The sequence below is a fragment of the Toxotes jaculatrix genome, chromosome 22 (genome assembly GCF_017976425.1).
Source record: "Toxotes jaculatrix isolate fToxJac2 chromosome 22, fToxJac2.pri, whole genome shotgun sequence".
NCBI classification, from domain to species: domain Eukaryota; kingdom Metazoa; phylum Chordata; class Actinopteri; family Toxotidae; genus Toxotes; species Toxotes jaculatrix.
In genome coordinates this window covers 15,723,607-15,744,329 of record NC_054415.1, presented here as the reverse complement: position 1 = coordinate 15,744,329, position 20,723 = coordinate 15,723,607, and the positions used below count along the sequence as shown (strand labels likewise).

Genomic DNA, 20,723 nt, shown 5'->3' with positions numbered 1-20,723 from the left:
CTGCAATCCCGAGTCCTGGTCCTCTTTGCCTGACAGAGTAAACCCAGGACAAAACTTCCCTCGACAACTTACTTTGATGCGTTCAAAAACACGTAAAGTGGATATTAATATGTTTCGAGAGTCGAAATGTTGTTTTGGGGGGTTAATATTCTGTAATATGTACTCCAGGAGATGTGTGATATACAAGAGTAGATGTACTATGTATACGCTCTACGACAAATGACGAAAATATTAGAATAGTCCAAAAGTGTTTGGACTTGTAGCCGTGAATGCAACACAGCTCTGTTCCGGAAGATAACATCGCGAGAAGGTGTGTTTCCGGAAGACGTGGCTGTTGCTGCAGTGGCAGCTGTCATCCAAATCACTCTAAGAGGAGCACTTGAATACCTACATTAGTGTTTTCTCTACTACTTCTTCATTTTTTTTTTAAATCTTTATCCATTTATTCGGCGTCAAGATGATTTCGCTAACGGACTCCCAAAGTAAGAGCTTTGTTATTTGGCTATCTCTGTGAGTTGCTGCCACCTCTGTCAAACCGGCTTCATTCGAGCTGCAGCAATAGGCTAGCAACTAGCAAGTAGCATTCAGAGCTAGGAAAGTTAGCTTTAATTTTCCTCCCATGGCACACCACACACTGTGGCCCAAATAGCTAACAGCTAACTCTTACTACATACTTGTGTAGCAACTGGTGAGCCCATGAGTTGACAGTAACGCACATCTATGTTTAAGCTTTGCCGAGCTTCATATACGGAGCTCTTGTGGCAGCTCCAGTGAAACAACTGTCACTTTCAGTGTGGCTCTTATTTGAAATGTTCCTTGCCCTGAAACACTTTGGGAAAAAAAGTGATCTAAGGGTACACAGCTGTACATTAATCATAAGGAATGCTTTAACATGTGTGGTATGTGTGTCCTGCAGAGATTGGAATGGGATTAACAGGCTTCGGCGTGTTTTTCCTCTTCTTTGGGATGATCCTGTTCTTTGACAAAGCACTCCTGGCTATTGGAAATGTGAGTTTTGTTGTTGCTTTATTGAACTGATGTTATCTGTAATGCTGAGAAATCAGCAGGATTTCTTTCCTCAGTGCTCACCTGGCACTTACACTGCATTCTTTTACGCATCCAGGTCTTACATGTGGTGCAGAATCAAGCTGGCAAATTTACCAGGCATCACAATGTCTGCCTTGTAATTGCAAATAAACCACCTTTAACATGTTAAATCAATGGAGTACCAAAAAGAAAAAAAATGTCCCTGCAGTTACAAAGGGCCAGAACTGGACCATTCACTAACGCGGTGCCATCCTTCTTTTATGCCGTAGATCCTGTTTGTTGCTGGACTGGCCTTCGTCATCGGACTGGAGAGGACATTCCGCTTCTTCTTCCAAAAGCACAAGATGAAGGCCACCGGTTTCTTCTTGGGAGGCGTGTTTGTGGTGCTGATTGGCTGGCCCATCATCGGAGTCGTGCTGGAGATCTACGGCTTCTTTCTGTTGTTCAGGTGAGAGAAAGCAAACCTGTGTCGGAATTTCCCATCAAACACTGAAACGTGATATTATATTCAAATTTCCTTTCCCCTGAGTCTTCTGAGCTGGATTCGGTTTTCTCTTTTCATATCTCATGTCCATGTCTCTCCCCTTCTCTTTGCTCTCTCTTTATCCTTTCATCACATCCAGGGGTTTCTTCCCAGTTGTGGTAGGCTTCATCAGAAGAATACCTGTCCTCGGCTCCATCCTAAACCTGCCGTTCATCAGTGCAGTGAGTATTCCCGAGCGCTGCAGCGACCCTGCAGCTGCTGCTGTGTTTACACGAAGCATGGCTCTTTTTCTTGTTTCATTATTCACCCTGTTCCAACACCACAACAGATTAACTCAGCCCCCAAATGAAATGACAGCTCAGCTCCTGCACGTCGCGGCTGCTCTGTTGGATTAAGAATACAGTTATGAGACTGCCTGTAAACATAGTGAGCAGGTGAACACAGAAGTTGGGGGTCTGTCTCTGTTAAATCTAGAGCCACGAGTTAGCAGACACATAGTTTTGTGGCTAATGAACATGCTCCTACCATGCTGTTGTGTGGGAAGCTGTGTTTTGAGGTGAATGTCTCTCTGTGTTTTTGTTTTTGTTTTTTGTTTTTAATTAAAGCCTTCGTAAGGCTCTGAGGACAATCAGCAGTCGTGGTCAGTCACTGCCGATTTTCCCCTTGCATGCTAACATATTTAACACTCTTTGCCATATTCAGAAGACGAGTGTCTGATGAGTCAAAGGGAAATTAGATATTTTTGTTCAGGGAGCTCGTCATTTCTTTTTCTTTTCTTTTTTTTTTTTAAATCTTCATTCATTTGATTTAAAGGCACACACCACAGATAATATTGCTATATCAATAATATGTTTATATTATATGATATTATAATATCAATATTGAGACATAATATTTTTCTACTATTTCTTAAAACGTACAAAACAAGATTCAAACTAACACTGCTGGCTAGCTGTAGTCCTAGCTCAACTACACCTATCCTTCCCATAACCCTTCCTTCCCCTCCCTAGAGAGTCCAATGGGGAGCCATTTCCTCAAAGGTCAGAACTTTCATCAGTGCAAATTAAAAGCTCATAAAGTTGAACTGTAGAAGAAAGCTCTGTGCATGTTTTTTTTTCTGCCAGCAAATTAACAAATCACTGCTTTTCCATTTCAGTTAATTAGCTTTATTCTGAAAATTAGGCTCTCAATTTGTAGATACAGTCATTCATTTTATAAATATGAGCGTGTGTTTGAAGAGATATTAAATGTGAGACATCACGTGTCAAAAATCTGCACTCACATGGAATTGATGACAATTGGTTTTCAGCTTGTTTACAGATTTGCTAAATGACATTTCAGGAAGTAATTCTGTTTGTCCTGTTCACCTGTGGTGTGTCTCTTTAAGTCACGCATGCTTTCCATTTGAAATGTTGCACCATACTGGTCAAACAGTGCCGTCCAGCCATCAGTTTAATTCGCAAAATCCCACTCATACTTTGCATCTCATTGAAAACTCCTAGGTGTGTGTTTGTGTGTGTGTGTGTCAGGTCACGCTTTACATGTGAGGAGAGCTGGAAAAAAAAAAAAAAAAGGATGACACTTAACACAGTTTCTTTCTTTTCTTTCAGTATGTGGACAAAGTGGGCGAGAGCAACACCATGGTATAACAGTGACTTCTTGTACCCACAGAGGGCTGTTTGAGTACAGCAACACAGTCTCCCATTGGGCTGATTTAAAGCAGCTAAGGTTATATATTCAGATCCCTCCCTCCTCCAGCAGGCAAAGACTGCTGTCTGTCTGTCTATCTGTAATTTCGCTGGTCAGCGCCACCAATCAAAGGTTCATCAGCGCGTCGCACCGCCGGTCTGTTACTAAAGGATGGAGTTACTAAGGTCACTACAATAAATATTTCAAATACTATTGATCCCTTCGCCATTGAGCGCATCTGGCATGATAATGGAGGATGGAGGAGTCCCTCAAAAGCCTCATTGACTCTGTCTACGTGACTTTTTGACTCTGTGGAACAAACAGACAAAACGACGCCCCCCCCCCCCCTCCACAAGGACGAGAAGCCGACCGACAGCTTGCCATGTTGACATGTTTCTGTGCCTGTGCTTTAACTTTATTTGGGTGAAAAGCTTTTTAAGTCCCGCATTTTGTCTCCCTGCGGTCACTCTGTGACTCTTTGTTTCTTCGTGTCTTGCAGCTATCTGAATACCAAACGTGGCTATTGTAATATTTTCCCTTTGTTACATGTCTTTTTTTTCTGTTTACAGTTGGCTAATGAGTACTTAAGTATAAATTATTTTTTAAATGATCAGTGCTTGACTTCATGCATAACGAGGTTTGAGATCATATTCGTATTTGTTAATCGTCATTACCCCGTAAAACTACTAAATCCGAGTGCTGTTAAAGTCGGGTCACACCAGAAAGTGGAAGCACCTAATTCATGATGACACATGGATGGTGAAGTTCATCCAGGTGGCGCTAATGTATTGACTACTCACAAGGCTGTAGCTGTAACGTGCTAACCAGCCAGGAGCATAGTGCGAGTCAGTCGCAAAAGCTCTTCAAGCTAGCTGGTTTGCTAACTGTCAGTAGCAAGATAGGTAGCTCAGTCGCTAACTGGAAAATACCGTATTCATACTGTCTCCTGTCTCTTTACAGCATACACACAATGTCTTTTTTGTAGAATAGTTTACACTCCAGCAGAGCAGGGTTACATAACAGTAGATGGTGCGACACAGCTAAAAACGTAAGATAACTTCCTCTAATTTGGACTGTCTGGCTTTCCGTTCGCTCCAAACTCAGCTCAGTGTAGACGGGTTTCCTGCTGCTTGCCAAGAATAGTACCAATTTAATTGAAATGATTTGCTGCTGTAAATGCTGGTGTGACTTTTTTTTTTTCCCCCTCCCCTGTTCTCGAAAGCACATTATTGGTTTTTGGACTTCCAATCTTCCAAGCAGTCAGCGGTTTCACTTCATCTTAGTACACTACAAAAAGAGACTTCAAATTTGCTTGCTAATTTGCTTTGCTTATTTTTTGATCAGATCATTTTTGCTTCGGATCAAAATACTCACCTTTTTAAATCAAAATTTGGATTTTTTTGAAAACTCTTCTTTGCTCAGTTCAGTTTAACTCTAGCATTTAAGATTTAAGAATTAGCCGAGTAGCCGCTTTTTTTGGTGCCCAAAGCCAAATCTGAGAACAAATTTACTCTCTAAAGCTCTTAAACATAACAACAAGGAAACATATTATTTTCCTATAGATTATATGAACAGCACGGCTTTATTCTCTGCAAGGTGATTTTCATAGCATATGTAAATGAACTGAAACCAGCAGCTGCTTGGAAGATAGAAAACTAACCAAAACTTTGGGAAATAGTCAGCGATATAAAGCAACTTGGGCCCTATTAAAGCCAAAACTATGAAAACATGACCCAAGTTGTAATAAATAACCCTATGATGAACTAAAACATGTAAAACACTGGTATGATCCTTCCAAGAAAAATCTCACTTGCTTTCAGTGGTATAAACAGATGAACTCTACTCAGATCTGAGAACTTCAGCTCAGCCCTTTAACACGATGGAGCTGTAAACTGCGAAGCAGCTGCGGCTTCACACACTTGTTGACCTATACGTCTGAATAAGCAATTAGTTTCATCAGAATGTGCCACCTGAACTGTTTTCACACGTGCACTGCAACCCTGAACTTCTCTAGACGTGACCCAGAGGAGCTGTACGGGATGTTGATGATGTATCTATCACCACCTCCTGAATTCTCTACCAGGCACCACCCCACACCTAAACCAGATTTCCGGTTTGCGTGTCGCATGTGTGAAACAAGGACTCCGGACAATATCCGGGGGACCTGATTCTCCAGATACTGTCCAGAGTTTCTATGTGGAAACAGCTCTAGAGAATCCCTCTAAGTGCTAGAGTCCTCTCTTCATTCATCCAGTGTCCTTAAACTCTCTGTTAAACAGGTTCACGCAGGTTTTTTTTTTTAAAACATCCTTCATCAGCCACGGACGTCAGCCACCACGACCCAAGAGCTGAATAAATAAAAGCCCTTCAGCTGTGGGTCTTTCTGTGCAAGAGCATCTGAAGTGAAGTTACCTGTGAAATGACAATGTTTTGCTGTATGGCACTTTTGTAAATATACTATGAAAGTTAGCTTTGTATCTGCCATCCAAGTCTTTTCTTCTTGTCTCGTCACTGACTCTTGACAACATCCAGCATACACACACCCAACGTACACAACAACAAACACCCTATAACTGTTTGTATGAAGCTCAAGCAGTGGAGTAACTACACGCCCTGAACTCAGAGTAGGCAGAGTGTACTAACATAAAGAACACAGAAGTCTCCGTACAGGCCAAACTGAATGGTTTGACAAATACAAAAATTATGTGAATAATATGCAGTGACCTTCACAGTCAATAGAGTCTTGTGCAAGGAGGAGAGATCAGAGATCCAATGATCTTTGGGCTTAACTCAGGTTTTTCTGTATCATGAAGCTGGCTGACTTTTAAATGGGTTAGATCACCATAGCAACCTGTGCTGCACAACGATAACCTGCTCCAGAACAGGTTTCCTTCAGAGGACCAGATCAAAACCTGCCAAGAGCCAGACTACTGACCAATCAGATCACAGGAAACACAGAGTCCTAATATGAGCAAATCAATAGATGTTTTTATGGATCAGTCCAATCGTTTTGCTGTTGCAGGCTGTGATCTGTCATTCAGGATTTAAAACAAAGCTTCAAACAAACAGTTGGAGATTTTACCCAACAATGTTATAGCACTAAAGCTGCATTTTAAATGCACAGAGATCTTTTATTCTTTGCAGGGTTCCTCACAGCGTAGATGCTTTTATCCCTGCCACTCAGAACAGCATGAGGAAGATCTGTGATCATCATTGTAAATAAAAACTAAAGGATCCATTTGATCAGATGTTTTCTTTTATAGAAATTCCTTTTAAAGTGTTCTTGAAGCTGTCATGATGCAGACATCTGGAAGGACGTCTGCATTGACCACACAAATGAAGTATGCTGGTCCCCTGCTCATGTTAAAGACATGGGACATGGCACCCGCGGATGATAGGCCAGTAAAAACTTGATGACCTTTCTGACCTTCCACCGACCGATATGCAGAGGTATTAATGGAAGGCTCCAGGTCATTCCAGCCCACATATGTTAACATGTGGTCATGATAAAAATGGAATAATAGAACCAACCTTTACACCTCCACACTTCTTGTAAAAAGTTCCAGGCTCAAAACTATGACTTGGACATGACCCCGCGGTTACACCCCCCACGTATAGTTTAATACTATCCCTGTAGAATGGCATCGCTGACCGTAAAGTACTGAGACCACAGTCACAGTCTCACTCTGTCTGCAGACTTTGGATAATTCCATTCATTACTGATCGCGTTTCTCGTAATTCATAAATTCCAACTCTCATCGATCCGCGTTCTGCTCCGGTGAGCGCACCGCAAACATATCAATATCCCCACAAAGGAGGAGGGGGTATTACTCCTCTTATCGACAGTGACATCACCCAGAGCCTGTCCACATTTTACATTAACGGCCTGCAGCTCCAAGATGAGTAATGTCAGAGAAAATGACGGGAAAAAAAACTTCCGGGGAGCTGGAAGTGCTTATGGCAGCTGTTTTTAATGCCGAAATATTTACAGTGTACTACACAGCCCCCGATGAAAAGGAGCAGAATTGATCGGTAGCTCCGTTCATTCACACTCTCTCAGCAGCCCCCTCCCTCCCTCCCTCCCTCCCCGCCGCCCCCCTTTTCATCAAATTGGCGTGACCTATAGCTGCTGGCATCATGAAGGAAAGCGCCGGAGCAGCAGAGGGTTCCCAACCACGGAGGATATAAAATGCAGGAGAGAGGGAACCCCGCCTGCAGTGACTCTGAACCTCTGCTTCTCTCATCCTCTCTGCTTGGACACCAGGCTCACAGGACGTCTGAGACAATGAAAGTAAGTGCAGCGGACTCTTTCTAGCACTGGTATCCAGTTACAGGCATTTTACGCATCATCTGGTAAAAGTTCCTTACCTTATTTTTCACAAGTTTCAAAGTAAAGCTTTAAGAGCTTGGTGAAACTGCGTGGATGATGCGCGCAATCTGTGCGTAAAGCGTTCATTACGCACAGAAACGCACGCGTCAGCTCGAGTCTTTCTCTGACAGGGATGCTGCTGCTGCGTTGCTCCGATTGTAAAAACTAAAAACGTTTACCTTTGTCTCCCGCAGGGTTTGAGGACCATCACATTAACTTATGCACTCACCCTTTTACTGCTGGCGACGTTTATCTCTCAGTCGTGGAGTGCGCCGAAAGTAAAGCTGCTTTATTTCTCTCTATAAAACTTTTGCCTTGTGATGTTTTCACTCAGTAACTGAAGAGAAAGTGCTGACGTGCTGACTGAATGACTGTGAAAGGAACAGGAGGACAGGATGAGAAGGCAGTGGCAGAAATATAAAACTCCTTTTCTTTGTTTCTTCATTAAAGGGATCTTTCCAACGGAGAAACTGGACCCCGCAGGCTATGTTGTACCTCAAGGGCACACGTATGTACTTACCTACTGCAGAGGTGTCCAAACTGTTCCACAAAGGGCCGCGTGGCTGCACGTTTTTGTTCCAACCAAGCAGCAGCACACCAGACTTGACTCATTTAATCAACTGATCTCAGTCTTCAGACAGTTGGTTGGTCAAACTGTGTGCTGTTGATTGGTTGGAACAAAAACCTGCAGCCACACCGGCCCTTTTTGGAACCACTGACCTACTGCTCATATGCTTGCACAGGGTGTTTAGTATAAAATAAATAATGGGATATATTGTAATTGAAAAATTGTAATCTCATTCTTTAAAAACTGAAACAGACACTGGGATCTTCATGTTGTTCTTACTACAAGGAGACAAAGTGATAGTGTTTTCTTATTTTTCCAGAGGGACGCAGGTTCATCTCAGAGGACCGGAAAGAAGGAGACGTCTATGACACATTACACTTAGGTACAACTAAGTTGTTTAACTAAATTTAACTTCTTTTATTTGATAGAGATGATTAATGAGAACGAAAGAAAAAAAAACAAACTCTTAGAGCAGATATCGACTTTGGTCCATGAAGTAATCAGATAATGACCTGTGTCTGGTGTTTGTTCCCCTCCGTCAGAGACCCGCAGTCAGAACACTGAGAAGCTGAGTGTGGACCAAGCCGCCACCGTCCTGCTCAACTTCCTGCAGCAGGCCAGGGAGGGAGGTGAGCAGCAGCATCTGGACCGGCTGACATGCAGCAGCTGGACCAGATGTGCAGGTCATAATAAAGGATGTAGGATTTGTCTTTTACTCTGTCGACCGAGTGACATTCAGTTCTAGTATTTATATAAAGTAAACCGATCAGCCATGACATTAAACCCAGTTACTGGTTTTGATATTATTGGTTCATCAATGTATAGTTTGTTTGTTTTTTAACCCAGAAGACATGAAGAAGAAAAACTAGCTCTTCTTTCAGTCCTCAGTCTTACCCGCAGGTTTTGGCAGCTGGAAGGTGGAATTTATTGAAAATCTTAAACTCAAACTATAAAATCTGGGGTGTGAGAGCCCCCCCCCCCCCCCCCCCCCCCACACACACATCCGCACAAGAAATTATCCAATAACTACTAACTGGATAGCTATTACCCTGACAAGTGGATGAGTAATGGATAAAGGATGGTGCCCACAGTTCATTTTATGCGCCGTTTTAATGGTTTTACTCACATAAACAGCTCTCAGATACACTGTGAATAGGTGCAAATAGCACAAGGTTCCCACACACACTGACACATCACATTTTAGGATCTTAATAAAACTTTCAAGGCCTTTTTTTTTTTTTTTTTTTAGATGAAAATTCAAGGGAACTGGCACAGCCTGGGGTAAAAAAAAAAAAAAAAGTTTAATTTACGGATCTTTAAGGAAAGACTGTAAAGTGTCTTTGTCTCAGTATTAATATTTGAATTCCATATTATAAGGTGAATTTTCTCTCTCTTTGTCCTCCAGCTGATGAAAACCAGGACGAGGTGTATTTCCAGGAGCTGCCGGTGTGGAAGAGGGAATTCTTCTGATGGTCTTTCACACACTTGCGTCGCCTTCGAGTTTGAACCTAAGTGGTTCAGCCCTGCGTGAGGGAGAAGAACAGCTGTTTTGTAAATACAAATTCTCTGACTATGTTTGAAATGTGACGTTTTAATAAAAAGAGGTTGAATTCATAGCACTATTGGTCTGAGACTGTCTGAGGTTTTAAACTGAGGGCATCATTCTACCTGATCACTAAGCATGAGATAAACACAGTGTTTATAATGGAATATCATGGTTTTATGATATGAGCCGGTAAACCAGTAAGATATGTGCCATTTTTGCCACATAATTCCAGTTTTCTGGGGGAATTTAATTTTAGCTCAAACAAGAAGAATGTTGATGATATACTACATGGAGTAGTAACACATACTGAGTTTGTCATATGTGAAATCAATTCATCTTATCTGTGTTGCATCATAATCAATGGAAACTTCTTTGAGGAAGTTTAAATTATTCACAAAATTCTCTAGCTCCCAAAATTATATGGGCATAAAAAAATTCAACGGCTTTTCAAAATAAAGGTAAACGCTGCCCTTATCTCACAAAGGGATCGCTCAGGGTGTGGCTACAGTGACTTCTGGTATCCCACCCATACTGGTTTACATAGTGGGACTGGTTAGCACATTACATTTGATTGCATACATGCATGTATACACCCTGATAACCTGAGTTCAGAATGAGTCATCAAAAACATTTTAATGTTTTGCAGGAAGAGATTAGAGAAAGATTTAAGACATCTAATATAACTTGTAAAATGCATTTTTTATTTCACTGTGTCTTTAAGGCAGATAATTATTTATGCTACTACAATCATAGGATTGCATAAGAACATAAGACTGTATCATTTGCAACATCTTTATTCTGTATAACCTGACTGAGAGGAAGCACATGTACTGAAAACAACAGTGGGCCAAGGGTAAAGCCTTGGAGAATACCACAATTAAACTCAGCTGCAGTGGAACAGCTTCAGGTCTGGGCAGGTTCCACAAGGTTTTTTTGTTTTTTTTTTTTGGATAATTTTTGTGATTATTCCATACACACCTAGCAGATGACTGGATAGACCTGTGTATAAAATCTGCAGCCACTCATATTAAATCTCAGTTTCCTGATTCTCCCGGCTGCTTCTTCTTCCCTTCAGGCACGGCACCCAGCACGAGGGGAGACTTGATATTCAGCCGGTCCCTCTCGGCCTCCTCGTCCTCGTCGTACGGCTCGTCGTCATCGTCCTCCACGTCACTGTGGTGCGGGGTGGAGTGGAGGGAGGCCGAGGGGGAAGGGGGCACCGAGTAGGGGCGGGGGTAACGGAATCCCTCCGTCTGGGGAGATAAAGTCATTGGAAAAATATGGTGCTCAGTGTAATGTTTTGAATTTTCGGTTTTCCAAGCAGCTTTCAGTTCATTTCTATAGAAATCCCATTTTTTCTTCCCTCGTTCCCTTCCTCCCTTTACTAGTTTCCTCTCTGCCTATTTAACTAGATACTTCTATCTCTCCCATATAAATATGTTTTGATCCAAATTGTGTCTAAAATTGAATCTAATTGTGACTTCAAAATCCAAATGTACATGAAATCAGAGGAGGAAGAGCAGAAGCAGAAAGGAGGAAGTCTTATTTCATGTAGCACCATAGTGTTCAGCCTCAGCACCATCCAACATGATGTGCTGTCATTCATCCAAATGTTACACTGTCAATTAAAGCCTGACCAGTGTGGATAAAGTCCAACAATATGCACTGTGTGTCTCAGTCAGTACACGAGAAGGGATGGTTATGTACAGTGGGCAGTCAGAGTCTGTCTCAGGCAGCTTTACCCAGTGAGCAAGTGGTCTTAAGACTTTTGGACCTCACTGCTACACATACATTTGTTTTTTTGTGTTGCTCACCTTCAGCGGGGCCATGGGGTCCATCTTGAATTTCTCCGGGAAAGCTCTGCTAAGTGCGAGGTGCCGGGCATGTACGTAGAACTGTCAATCACAAGTCAGCAGAGATGCACGTCAACTATTAGACCAACATTTAACTGCAAGTTATCGATGAAGACCGTCTTCTAGTTTCCATCTCATCAAACAGCTATTTACTGCTGGTGCAGCAGAAACAGACCCGTCCCAGGTATCTCCAGTCCAGCAGGTCGGACAGCCTCTCTGTGCGGTTGCGTTGGATGATGCGCTGACGCCGCGACTGCTGGCAGAAACTGAACATGAACTGGGTCAGCTGGTTGCAGGACTCCTCAGGGGAACGGAACCGCCGGTCCACAATGTAGATACCTGAGTGAGAGAGAGAGAGGGAGAGAGGAAAGGACACATATGTAATGCCTCAAATTGTGTGTGCATTTTTGTGTGTGTGTGTGTGTGTGTCCATACCATAGGCAGCAGGGTCTGAGACGTGCTCCTCCATGAAGCAGCCGAAACCTGACAGGTTGGTGGTCACACTGGGAATGCCCATCACAGTACACTCACCTACGACATTCATTGATAAGTCAATCCAAATAAAATAAAATACATTGGCAACTATTTTTATATTCAATTAATTCATTAAGCCATTTTTCAAACCAGAAAATGTTTTATTTCATTTATTTTTTTAAAGACTTTTGGGTCTGGTAATGTGTGATGACCATCCCGAAAATAATTATACAAACCGTACATGTGGTTCAAAAATGGTAATAAAGCGTGTTGATGTGTAGAGATGAGTATTGGAAAAGTGTCTGCAGCATCACTGGCCTCACTGCAAAGTATATACTGGAGAAGAACTAATGCACCACTGCTTCGTGTGCCTGCTGCGGAGAGCGGCGGAACATGCGGCATTTGTGCATGCGATGAGTCGCAATGTGAGGGCGAAAGGCTACCGGGTGTGTATCCCCATGGTTCGTAGTAGGAGGGGAACACTCCGAGGTTGCAGCCGCGAACAAAGTCCTCGTAGTCCATCGGCAGCAGGGGGCTGGTGGAGGACAGGAACTCCGGGTGGAAGATGATCTGAGAGGAGGAGGTGGAGGAGGAGGAGAGACGGAACAGGAAGTACAAATGCTTATCAGTCACCATAACTCAACAGGAGGGTGAATCTGAATGTTTTGGTGACCTCTCGACCTTCACATCTATTTCCACCCCTGTGGTCAGGTTGTTTTTTTTTTTTTTTTTTCCTTGTACAAGCGCTGTCTACCTTGACGCGGTCGTTCCTGGAGTTGAAGAGGCCGATGCGTCTGACGTTGGACAGGATGGGATCTGTTGAGTCGTCCAGCATGTTGTGAGTAGTCACCGGAGGGAGGCTGTGTCTCTGCGGCACAGAGTGTAAAATGTGTGTGTTCAAAGAGAGTCAAATGCAAGACTGGGCAGAAAGAAAGGGAAAGGTCAAAGTGAATCAATTACTGATTACTGATGAGAAATATATCATTGTCATTATTACATTTTCATCATCATGGAATCATCGGGGAGGAAATCAGGGTCCTGAATCACATCATCCTGATTTTGATTCAGGACCCTGATATCGGTGATGACCCTTTTCTTTTTTTCATTGATCTGTGCTTTGTAGCTTTGTGCTCTTGTGCTGTATAAACACAAACACCTGAAACAGTGAACTGACATAATGAGTGTTTGAGTCAGTGATGTGAGACCGGTAACCTTTCAGAGAGGGATTTTTGAGGAGTGCTGATCAGCTCGGGTATTATCTGAACCTCGGGGCTAATGATATCTGATCGCACCGCAGCACAACAATCAAACAGGAGCAGCAGTACTTTATTTCACAGGTCCCGTAGTTTCCTGTTGTTCTTCAGTCAAAGACTTGACTGAAGAACAAGTAATAGTAAAGTAGTAAAGTAATAGTAAAGTAGTAAAAAACGTTAGCATGTTAGCGTATTAGCATGTTAGCGAAACAGTTTTCTTTTACTAGGCTGAAACACAGGTTTCTTCAAGACTCCACATGAATTTGATTGTTGGATAGATATGGAAGCTAAATAAAGTTTTTTTTTGAATGAATTTTCAAAAACTTGAACTAATATTAAACTGCTTTAATGAAAAGGTCAGGACATCTGACTGGGCACCACATGTAGATGACTTCAGAGGTGCCTCACTGAAAATGTCAAACAAAAGTACACACACTCACAAAAATACCTTGTGTCCTCTTGTGCGACTGATTTAGGTCAAGTGAGTTCACAGTGTTCACAGTGAGGTCTGCGACATCAGTTTTGCTACAGAAATTTTACACATATTTCCTTTCACGTCCTCTGTACTGGGCTGTATGCACAGAAGACTCTGACACAGAAATCTCAAAACCTGGACATCAAAACTACAGATAGACGTTGGAAAAAAATCAAGTTTATCTTTTAATATAAAAAAAAAATAAAAAAAATCAGATGTTGCTGGTTTAAGGAGGAGCCACTGTTCAGTTAAACACTGTTCTCAACTGGTCGTGAAAGTCTGTTAAATCAACAAGGCTGTAATTGAAAAGTGGGGGTGGAGGGGAGGGGAAACTACAGTGGGGAGAGTGGGGAGGGGCTGAAGGGGGATGGGTGGGATGGTGGGTGGGGGGATGGGGGGGGGGGGGGGCTCCAAATGAAAAAAAAATGACAAACAGAAAAATAATCCCAACAGCACTTCTTCCTCCAATCACCGATCAGAACGAGCCTGAGTTCAATCACACTTACAGTCAATACCACTCGTGCTCCATTTCCGACCACTGAAATATTGACGTTGGCATAAATTCATTTAATTGAGAAAGACCTTTTGGTACAGGCACTTCGCCTGTAACACCGCGCTCCAGGATACATCACCTCGACACCGCCGGTCTATTGACCCCCACGGTCTGGGCCAGAGGAAGGTAATTAACCCACGCTCGGCTTGGTTGCGGCTCTCTGACGTTCATTCATGCTTTTGGCTCTCAGCGAACCCCCCCACCCTCCCTTGTGCTTCTATTATTCATCTACATTGATCACTCCTGGGGAAAGGCCTCATCCATTCATAAAAAAACAGAGCTGAGGATATGGAGAGCGAGCTGCTGGAGATTTATCTTCCACAGCAAATTTTTTTTTTCATCTGTGGGCTATTTTTACTCTGCTACTGTATAATGACAGATCTGTTTGGAAACTTAAAGCCACAGAAAACCTGGTCTACAACTGGGTTTTTCCAGAATTTATATATATAAAACTGTGCTACTACTTTTTTAAACACAACATGAAGGAGAAGAATGAAGAGAGGCTCCGGTACCTGAGTGGCGTAGATGGCTCTCTTCATTATGGTGAGGTCGTCTCGGTCCAGAATGGAGTTCATGTCAGGGATCTTCCCTCTGAGGACAGAGCGAAACAATAAAACACTGAAAAGAATCCCTGTGTTCTCTCCATCTGTCTCAGAGGACCGGCGCTGATGTCCCGAGCAATTTGACATCGGCGTAATCTCTCACAGGGGTCGATAAAGTCACGGGTTCACATGCAGTGTCCACACACTTACGTTAACAGAGCATCATAGAGCTTTTTTCCAAACTTCTCCTTCACAGTGTGAGCTGTATCCCTGTGGGAGAAAAACAGAAGCCTGACTCAGAAATGGATGTTTGAACCAAACGTGATATCAGAGGATATCCAGGCTACATTTTTCCAGTCTCCAGCAGTCCAGTTTTGGTGAACCTGCATCCACTGCAGCCTCAGATCTTTGTTCATTAGCTGACAGGAACCTGGAACCTGATGTGGTCTCTGTAGACCATCTGAAACCACCAATCATTCCTCGGTCAAAGCCGCTGAGATCACATTTTATCCTCATTCTGGTGTTTGAACATTAACTCCAGCTCCTGACCTGTATCTGCAGGATTTAATGAGGCACTGCATTCTGCTACATGATTGGATGACTGGCAGACTGCATGAATAAGCAGGTGCACATGGGTCTGAATATACTGCATGTACAGTATCATCTTATTATGTTGGCACTGGAATGCTATCCAAACCACAGTACTGTACCTACCAGAGCTGTTTGCGTATCGCCTGACCCTTCAGTGACTCCACATTGAAGTTGTTGGTTTTGGCAGGCATGATGAAGAAGACTACCACGGTCATGTCATTTCTATGGACCTGTGGAGACACAGAGGAAGAAGACAAAGAGGAAAACTAGTGCATGCTACAGCAGAGTAGACCTGAACGCGTAAAACCTAAAGGGGACCTCACCCGCAGCAGGTAGTTGAGTCTGGACAGCGATTCAAGGAAGATATCAGCTCCCTTGTTGGAGAACTCGTAGCGTCCAGCGATGAAGAAGAAAAGGGTTTTGTCCAGGTTGAAGTCCAGATGACTGTCAGGAGGATCAGAATTACAATCAGGTTTAAAGAAGATTAAGTCTGCAGTCAGAGAGCTCTCCACAGGAGCTGGATCGGAGCTGCTCTCACCCGTAAAAGTGCCCTCTGACAAACTCCTGGATGCGGGTCTTGCTGGTGGCGTGCAGGTTCTGAAACTCGTGCATGGCTGAGAACTTCTTCACGTTTAGTCCGTTTGGGGTCACCACATCTGTACCATCAACACAGCAACAGGAGGGCTTTAGTGACAGTAGGCAGGCAGTTAAATAAGTGGTTAGTTTGTCCTGATGGTGGTGCTAGAGGAGGTAAGGGAGCAAAGCAGAACCCTGGTCTCATCCTCTGGGGACCATGAATATTCATAGGTAAATGCCATATTACCATCGGCCTGCAGTCTTCTAGATATGTTCCTTTAGACTAGCTGACCTGTGAACTGTGTGGAGGTCATAGGTCAATCCAGAACAGTCCCCTCACCTGGCTTCCTGTGCAGCATGTGGTTGGCCTCCACCGCTGTGATCTGGGAGACCGTGGTGAAGACGTGGGCACAGTGGACGGCGGCTCTCTCCAGACAGTAGCGATGGTAGATCTGTCTCTCACCTGCCTCTTTGTCAATGTTGAACTGCAACACACACACACACATTTGAAAATGCATATTGATATGATCCCATAGACAGAATGGCTGAACTTCCCCTGGACTTCCTGTTCACGCTGAACGGATGATTGACGGACAAGGTGTTTGTCAATTATCCATTTAGTCAGAGAGCGGCCTTTAGGTCCACGCTGACCTTTAGGACGTGAGCCAATCACACACCTCCGCACAGCTCGACATCGCTAATGATGCTCTGAGTGGCTGTAAAAAGGCTGCGATTTTTTATTTTTTATTTTTTTTTTACAGAGCCTGCAGAGTCAGGTACATATGATGTTAGTTAGTTGCTGATTTGACAGCTGAAGCTATGAAGCTCTTATGTGAATGGGAATCATCTGCTTTGAGTCCAGTTTGCAGCAGTGACAGTTCAGAGTTCCATGCAGGTGTCTGCGTGCCTCTCACCTTGTCCAGGTTGTTGTAAAAGTCAGCATTCCCAGCACAGAGGTATCGTCCCAGCAGCGTGGCATGTGTCGTGAATACCGTCGCCATGGGAATCTTGCGGGAGCGGGAGAGAATAAGCCCAGGTCCTGCCTGCCACTCGTGGAAATGACAGATGACGTTGGGTTTGTCTCCGAGGTTGTCCGTCAGCTGGAACAACAACAACAACAACAACAACAGATGACTCAGGGTCGATATCAGCAGCGTTTACATAAGTTCACACCGTAAACAGTGACGCTCAGCTGTGCTGGACTCCAAAGCCGACCTCCTTGAAGAACCAGGCGATCAGGGAGCCCAGGATGAGCGAGTCGTTGGCCTCTCGGTCGTGGTAGGGCAGGCCGATGCTGCAGGTCTGCCACAGGTCCCCCTTCCACCGGTCCAAGTTCCAGGCAGCGGAGCCGATGTCGAACAGGATCACGTAGGGGCTGCCCTCGATGAGCCAGCGGCCGAAATGAACCTGCAAGCACCAACACAGGAAGTATGAGAGAGACAGAGAGAGGGACAGTTTCAGTTTTCAAAATTCAAAAAGGTACTCCGACAGACACACAACATTTTGATTTGGATGTGCTTTGAATATAGAGGCACATCATAGCTGTTTTAGGATATATCATAAATATATATCATATTAAAATAATCAACTATATAGAAATAAATAGGCTCAAAATGTTGTTACGTAGAAAAACCACTCAGCCCATAGCAAGTGTCCGAAAGAACCAGATGTGTAAGATGTACACTCTGGACCACTCAACATCACACTTTCCATTGTCTGGTGTGTGATCGCCATCTGGTGGCCAGTGGGCAGACTACACTGGTCTGTTGACTGACAATGTGGTACGCACACACACAGACAGAGGAGACTCTCTCTCTCTCTCTCTCTCTCTCTCTCTCTCACCTGGCAGCCGTTGTGGATGAGAGCGTCCATGGCCTTCCTGATGCTGGGGTTCGGTGGCTCGCAGCCCTCCACCTGGGTCTTGAAGTTCTGCTCGAAGTACGGCCCCATCATGTAATAGTTCTCCCCCCATTCGTCCGCCGTGATCTTCGCCTTGGTCTGGATCACGGTGTAGATCCCTCCAACTGCAGGTTCACACACACACACAGTGAAAGGAGGACACATTGAGGCTGCCCCGCCCGCCACACACTGACAGAGGTCAAAGGTTGGTTGTTTGACCCCTGTGAAGTCAGAAGGGTTTGTAAGGTGGTTTAAAGGGAGTAAACATTTCAGGGATTCTGGATTTAAAACAGCAGTTTCAGCTGTTTTGTTTTGGATCAGTCTTCAGATAAACTCTACACTTGTGTGTCAGAATTTTCTGTTTTGTAACAGACTAAAACACGTGGAGGTGTTTTATTTATTTATTTTTTTTTCCCGGTCTCCCACTTGGCAACAAAAAGACAAATATTGATATGAGAGGCCATCAACCGTCGCTGAGCCCGTGGTGACGTCTGAACTGCATCAGAGAACAGTGGTTATATAAGAGGTGAAGGCAGAGAAGACAGCAGAATGACCAGTAACCTCTGAACTGTTTGACAACATGAGCATGTCCTGCAGCAGAGACATAGGAAGTCCAGACTCAAGATTCATAAAAAAAAAAAAAAAAAAAAGGGCAGCTTAATACACCTAATGACACAGGGGTCAAAGGTCAAGCGGATCTATCTCACCAAAACATACATAAATAAATAAATATGTAATGAAATCAAATACATACAGCTGCTATATGAGCCCATCATACGCCACAGGATGTGACCTAGTGGTGCCAAAATTTCAAAACAAAAGCTGCTGAAGTGACCGATCACTATCCTTTCAGCCTTATTTCCACATGTGATTTCCACTTAAATTGAATGTAATAATAACAGGACGCAAAAAAAAAACAACAAAACTCATAGGACATGAGCTCATGAGTGTCCTCGAGACTCCGTCCCTGGACATAGACATCCAAGAGTCACAGGCTGGAACTACACTGATCCCAAGAGAAAAAATAAATCAACACACACACACAGCGAGGTCCATCACAAGTTAAATGAGTTACACCATGAGTTTCTTTTTATGTGCAGTCCATCAACCAGTCAGGACTTTACGAGAGACTAATTACTAAAAACTAATTTAACCCCGTCTGATGAATGTATATGTCTTAGATCTACACGTGACAAACACGTTCATCATTCATATTATTGTGTAACTGTAGAATAAACATGTGTAATGCACCTGATACAACTTCCGTCTGTGCTGCACAGTCCCGTGCAAACACATGGCAGGACATGTGTTACTCAGAGCAGCACAGAGAGCTAGTTGTCCATGATGGACAACCAGGACTGTGTCCATCACTCAGGTTGTTCACCGTCCAATGAATTTTCTCGAGTTTGCGCCTTAATTATAGACCCTGACACATATTAGCCTGAGGAGCAGGAAGCAGTGGAAGCCATAGCTGCTCCACTGCCATCACTTATCTGCAGTTTAATGTTTAACTCTTCAGAGGGAGCAGACTCTGACTCCGCTCTCAGTTCTATTTCAATATTTGCTCTTTGAGAGGGGCAAAGAGTCACAGTTCCAAATTCCTGCCAAACTCAGTTCATTTTTCACCGAATTATAGCCGATTCTGATCCAAAATAAATATCCCAATGCTTTAAATAGTGCTTTCAGAATAGTAAAGAATCAACAGACAGTACCTTTGTTGGTGACCTCCCAGGCCACCTCAAAGAGCAGCAGGTCCTCCACAGGCAGCTCATCCTCCTCCCAGGCTGGAAGCACCCCGCTCAGGGACGTCATGGACAAGGAACGAGACAGCGGCATGGTGAAAAGTTCTGGAGGTTCCAACAAAGGCAAGCAGCTGGAGTCTGAAGCTGAGCTGTGGCAGCCTGAAGAGAAATCCTTCAAACGGGCCCGAGAGTGAAGGTCCTGAGCTCGGCAGGGACAGTCCTCCAGGACGCAACGGGACAAGATAAAAGGGACTAATGAAGGCACAGAGCTTCCGCCCCGCCCACCGAGGCTGACCCTACACACAAAAACACACACATCAGGGTGAAAGGTTTGGTGGAGTCATACATGACAAAAGAGTGTCCAGGTACGAATTTCAGCATCAACAGTGTAGTGTCGAATTCTTTGATTTAATTTATTATTTTTCAAGATTTTTTTTGTTGTAAACACACATAAAATGTGTCTGTATATTTTGATTTTTAAGTTATTTCCTGAAATGTAAACACTAGATTCCTGATTAAAATTTGTTATGGAGAACAACAGCATTTAGCTTTAAAAGCACACGGACTGGTGGCGTGCTCATCATCAATCATGCGTCATCACCATCATCATCTGTCACTATCCTGGTTCAGTGTTAGAGATCTACTGCCAATAAGGTTCGGTGTTTGTTGCCAAAGAATGGGAATAATAGCATTCATATGATGCTCACATGGTGCACGTGAGGACCACAGGACTGTCTTTGCAGGACTGCAGAGTTGTGGTATTTTAGTAAAGGATCTGGATATGTCCTCCACCACTGCTGAGCTGGATGAAGTAGAATAAAGCAACAGTGTTCCAGTACAAACCAGTCCACCCTGCTCCTCCTTCTCCTGCCACCGCCGCTGCTGCTGCTGCTCTTTGTCTTACTAGTGTCAACCCACTTTGTGTAATTTACACACCCTGGTGTTTTAGTCCTGTTTCAACCTGCTATTTCAATTTTTTTTTAAAAATGTTCACGACTTCACCGTTTTCCAACGTGCAGTAAAACACATCACCTCGCGCCGGGGAAACGAATGATCCGAGCG

General features: G+C 43.7%; 3 protein-coding genes across 4 annotated transcripts; 2 read left to right on the top strand and 1 right to left on the bottom strand.

Moving 5' to 3' along the window:
- Nucleotides 1-335: 335 nt before the first annotated feature.
- On the top strand, nucleotides 336-20,488 carry golt1ba (golgi transport 1Ba). Of its 2 annotated transcripts, XM_041030556.1 has the most exons (7): nucleotides 336-482; nucleotides 917-1,008; nucleotides 1,317-1,495; nucleotides 1,671-1,752; nucleotides 3,142-3,222; nucleotides 17,739-17,743; nucleotides 20,477-20,488. In XM_041030556.1, the coding sequence occupies exons 1-5, from the start codon at nucleotides 458-460 to the stop codon at nucleotides 3,178-3,180; spliced, it is 417 nt and encodes a 138-aa protein (XP_040886490.1). In that variant the 5' UTR covers nucleotides 336-457; the 3' UTR covers nucleotides 3,181-3,222; nucleotides 17,739-17,743; nucleotides 20,477-20,488. The 2 variants fall into 2 exon arrangements, with proteins under 2 accessions (XP_040886490.1, XP_040886489.1); XM_041030555.1 differs by lacking the exons at nucleotides 17,739-17,743; nucleotides 20,477-20,488 and having other exon boundaries at nucleotides 3,142-5,695.
- spx (spexin hormone) lies at nucleotides 7,290-9,627 on the top strand. The gene is made up of 6 exons (XM_041030554.1): nucleotides 7,290-7,511; nucleotides 7,784-7,867; nucleotides 8,040-8,097; nucleotides 8,477-8,539; nucleotides 8,700-8,786; nucleotides 9,563-9,627. The coding sequence occupies exons 1-6, from the start codon at nucleotides 7,410-7,412 to the stop codon at nucleotides 9,625-9,627; spliced, it is 459 nt and encodes a 152-aa protein (XP_040886488.1). The 5' UTR covers nucleotides 7,290-7,409.
- Nucleotides 9,249-19,933, bottom strand: gys2 (glycogen synthase 2). The gene is made up of 17 exons (XM_041030541.1): nucleotides 19,632-19,933; nucleotides 17,863-18,044; nucleotides 17,236-17,427; nucleotides 16,935-17,120; nucleotides 16,361-16,505; nucleotides 15,983-16,100; nucleotides 15,768-15,888; nucleotides 15,568-15,674; nucleotides 15,064-15,123; nucleotides 14,824-14,902; nucleotides 12,785-12,898; nucleotides 12,474-12,600; nucleotides 11,992-12,087; nucleotides 11,732-11,895; nucleotides 11,518-11,598; nucleotides 10,708-10,956; nucleotides 9,249-9,681 (listed from the first exon to the last, which is right to left on the bottom strand). Exons 1-16 carry the CDS (start codon nucleotides 19,753-19,755, stop codon nucleotides 10,738-10,740), a joined length of 2,115 nt encoding a protein of 704 aa, XP_040886475.1. The 5' UTR covers nucleotides 19,756-19,933; the 3' UTR covers nucleotides 9,249-9,681; nucleotides 10,708-10,737.
- Nucleotides 20,489-20,723: the final 235 nt, after the last annotated feature.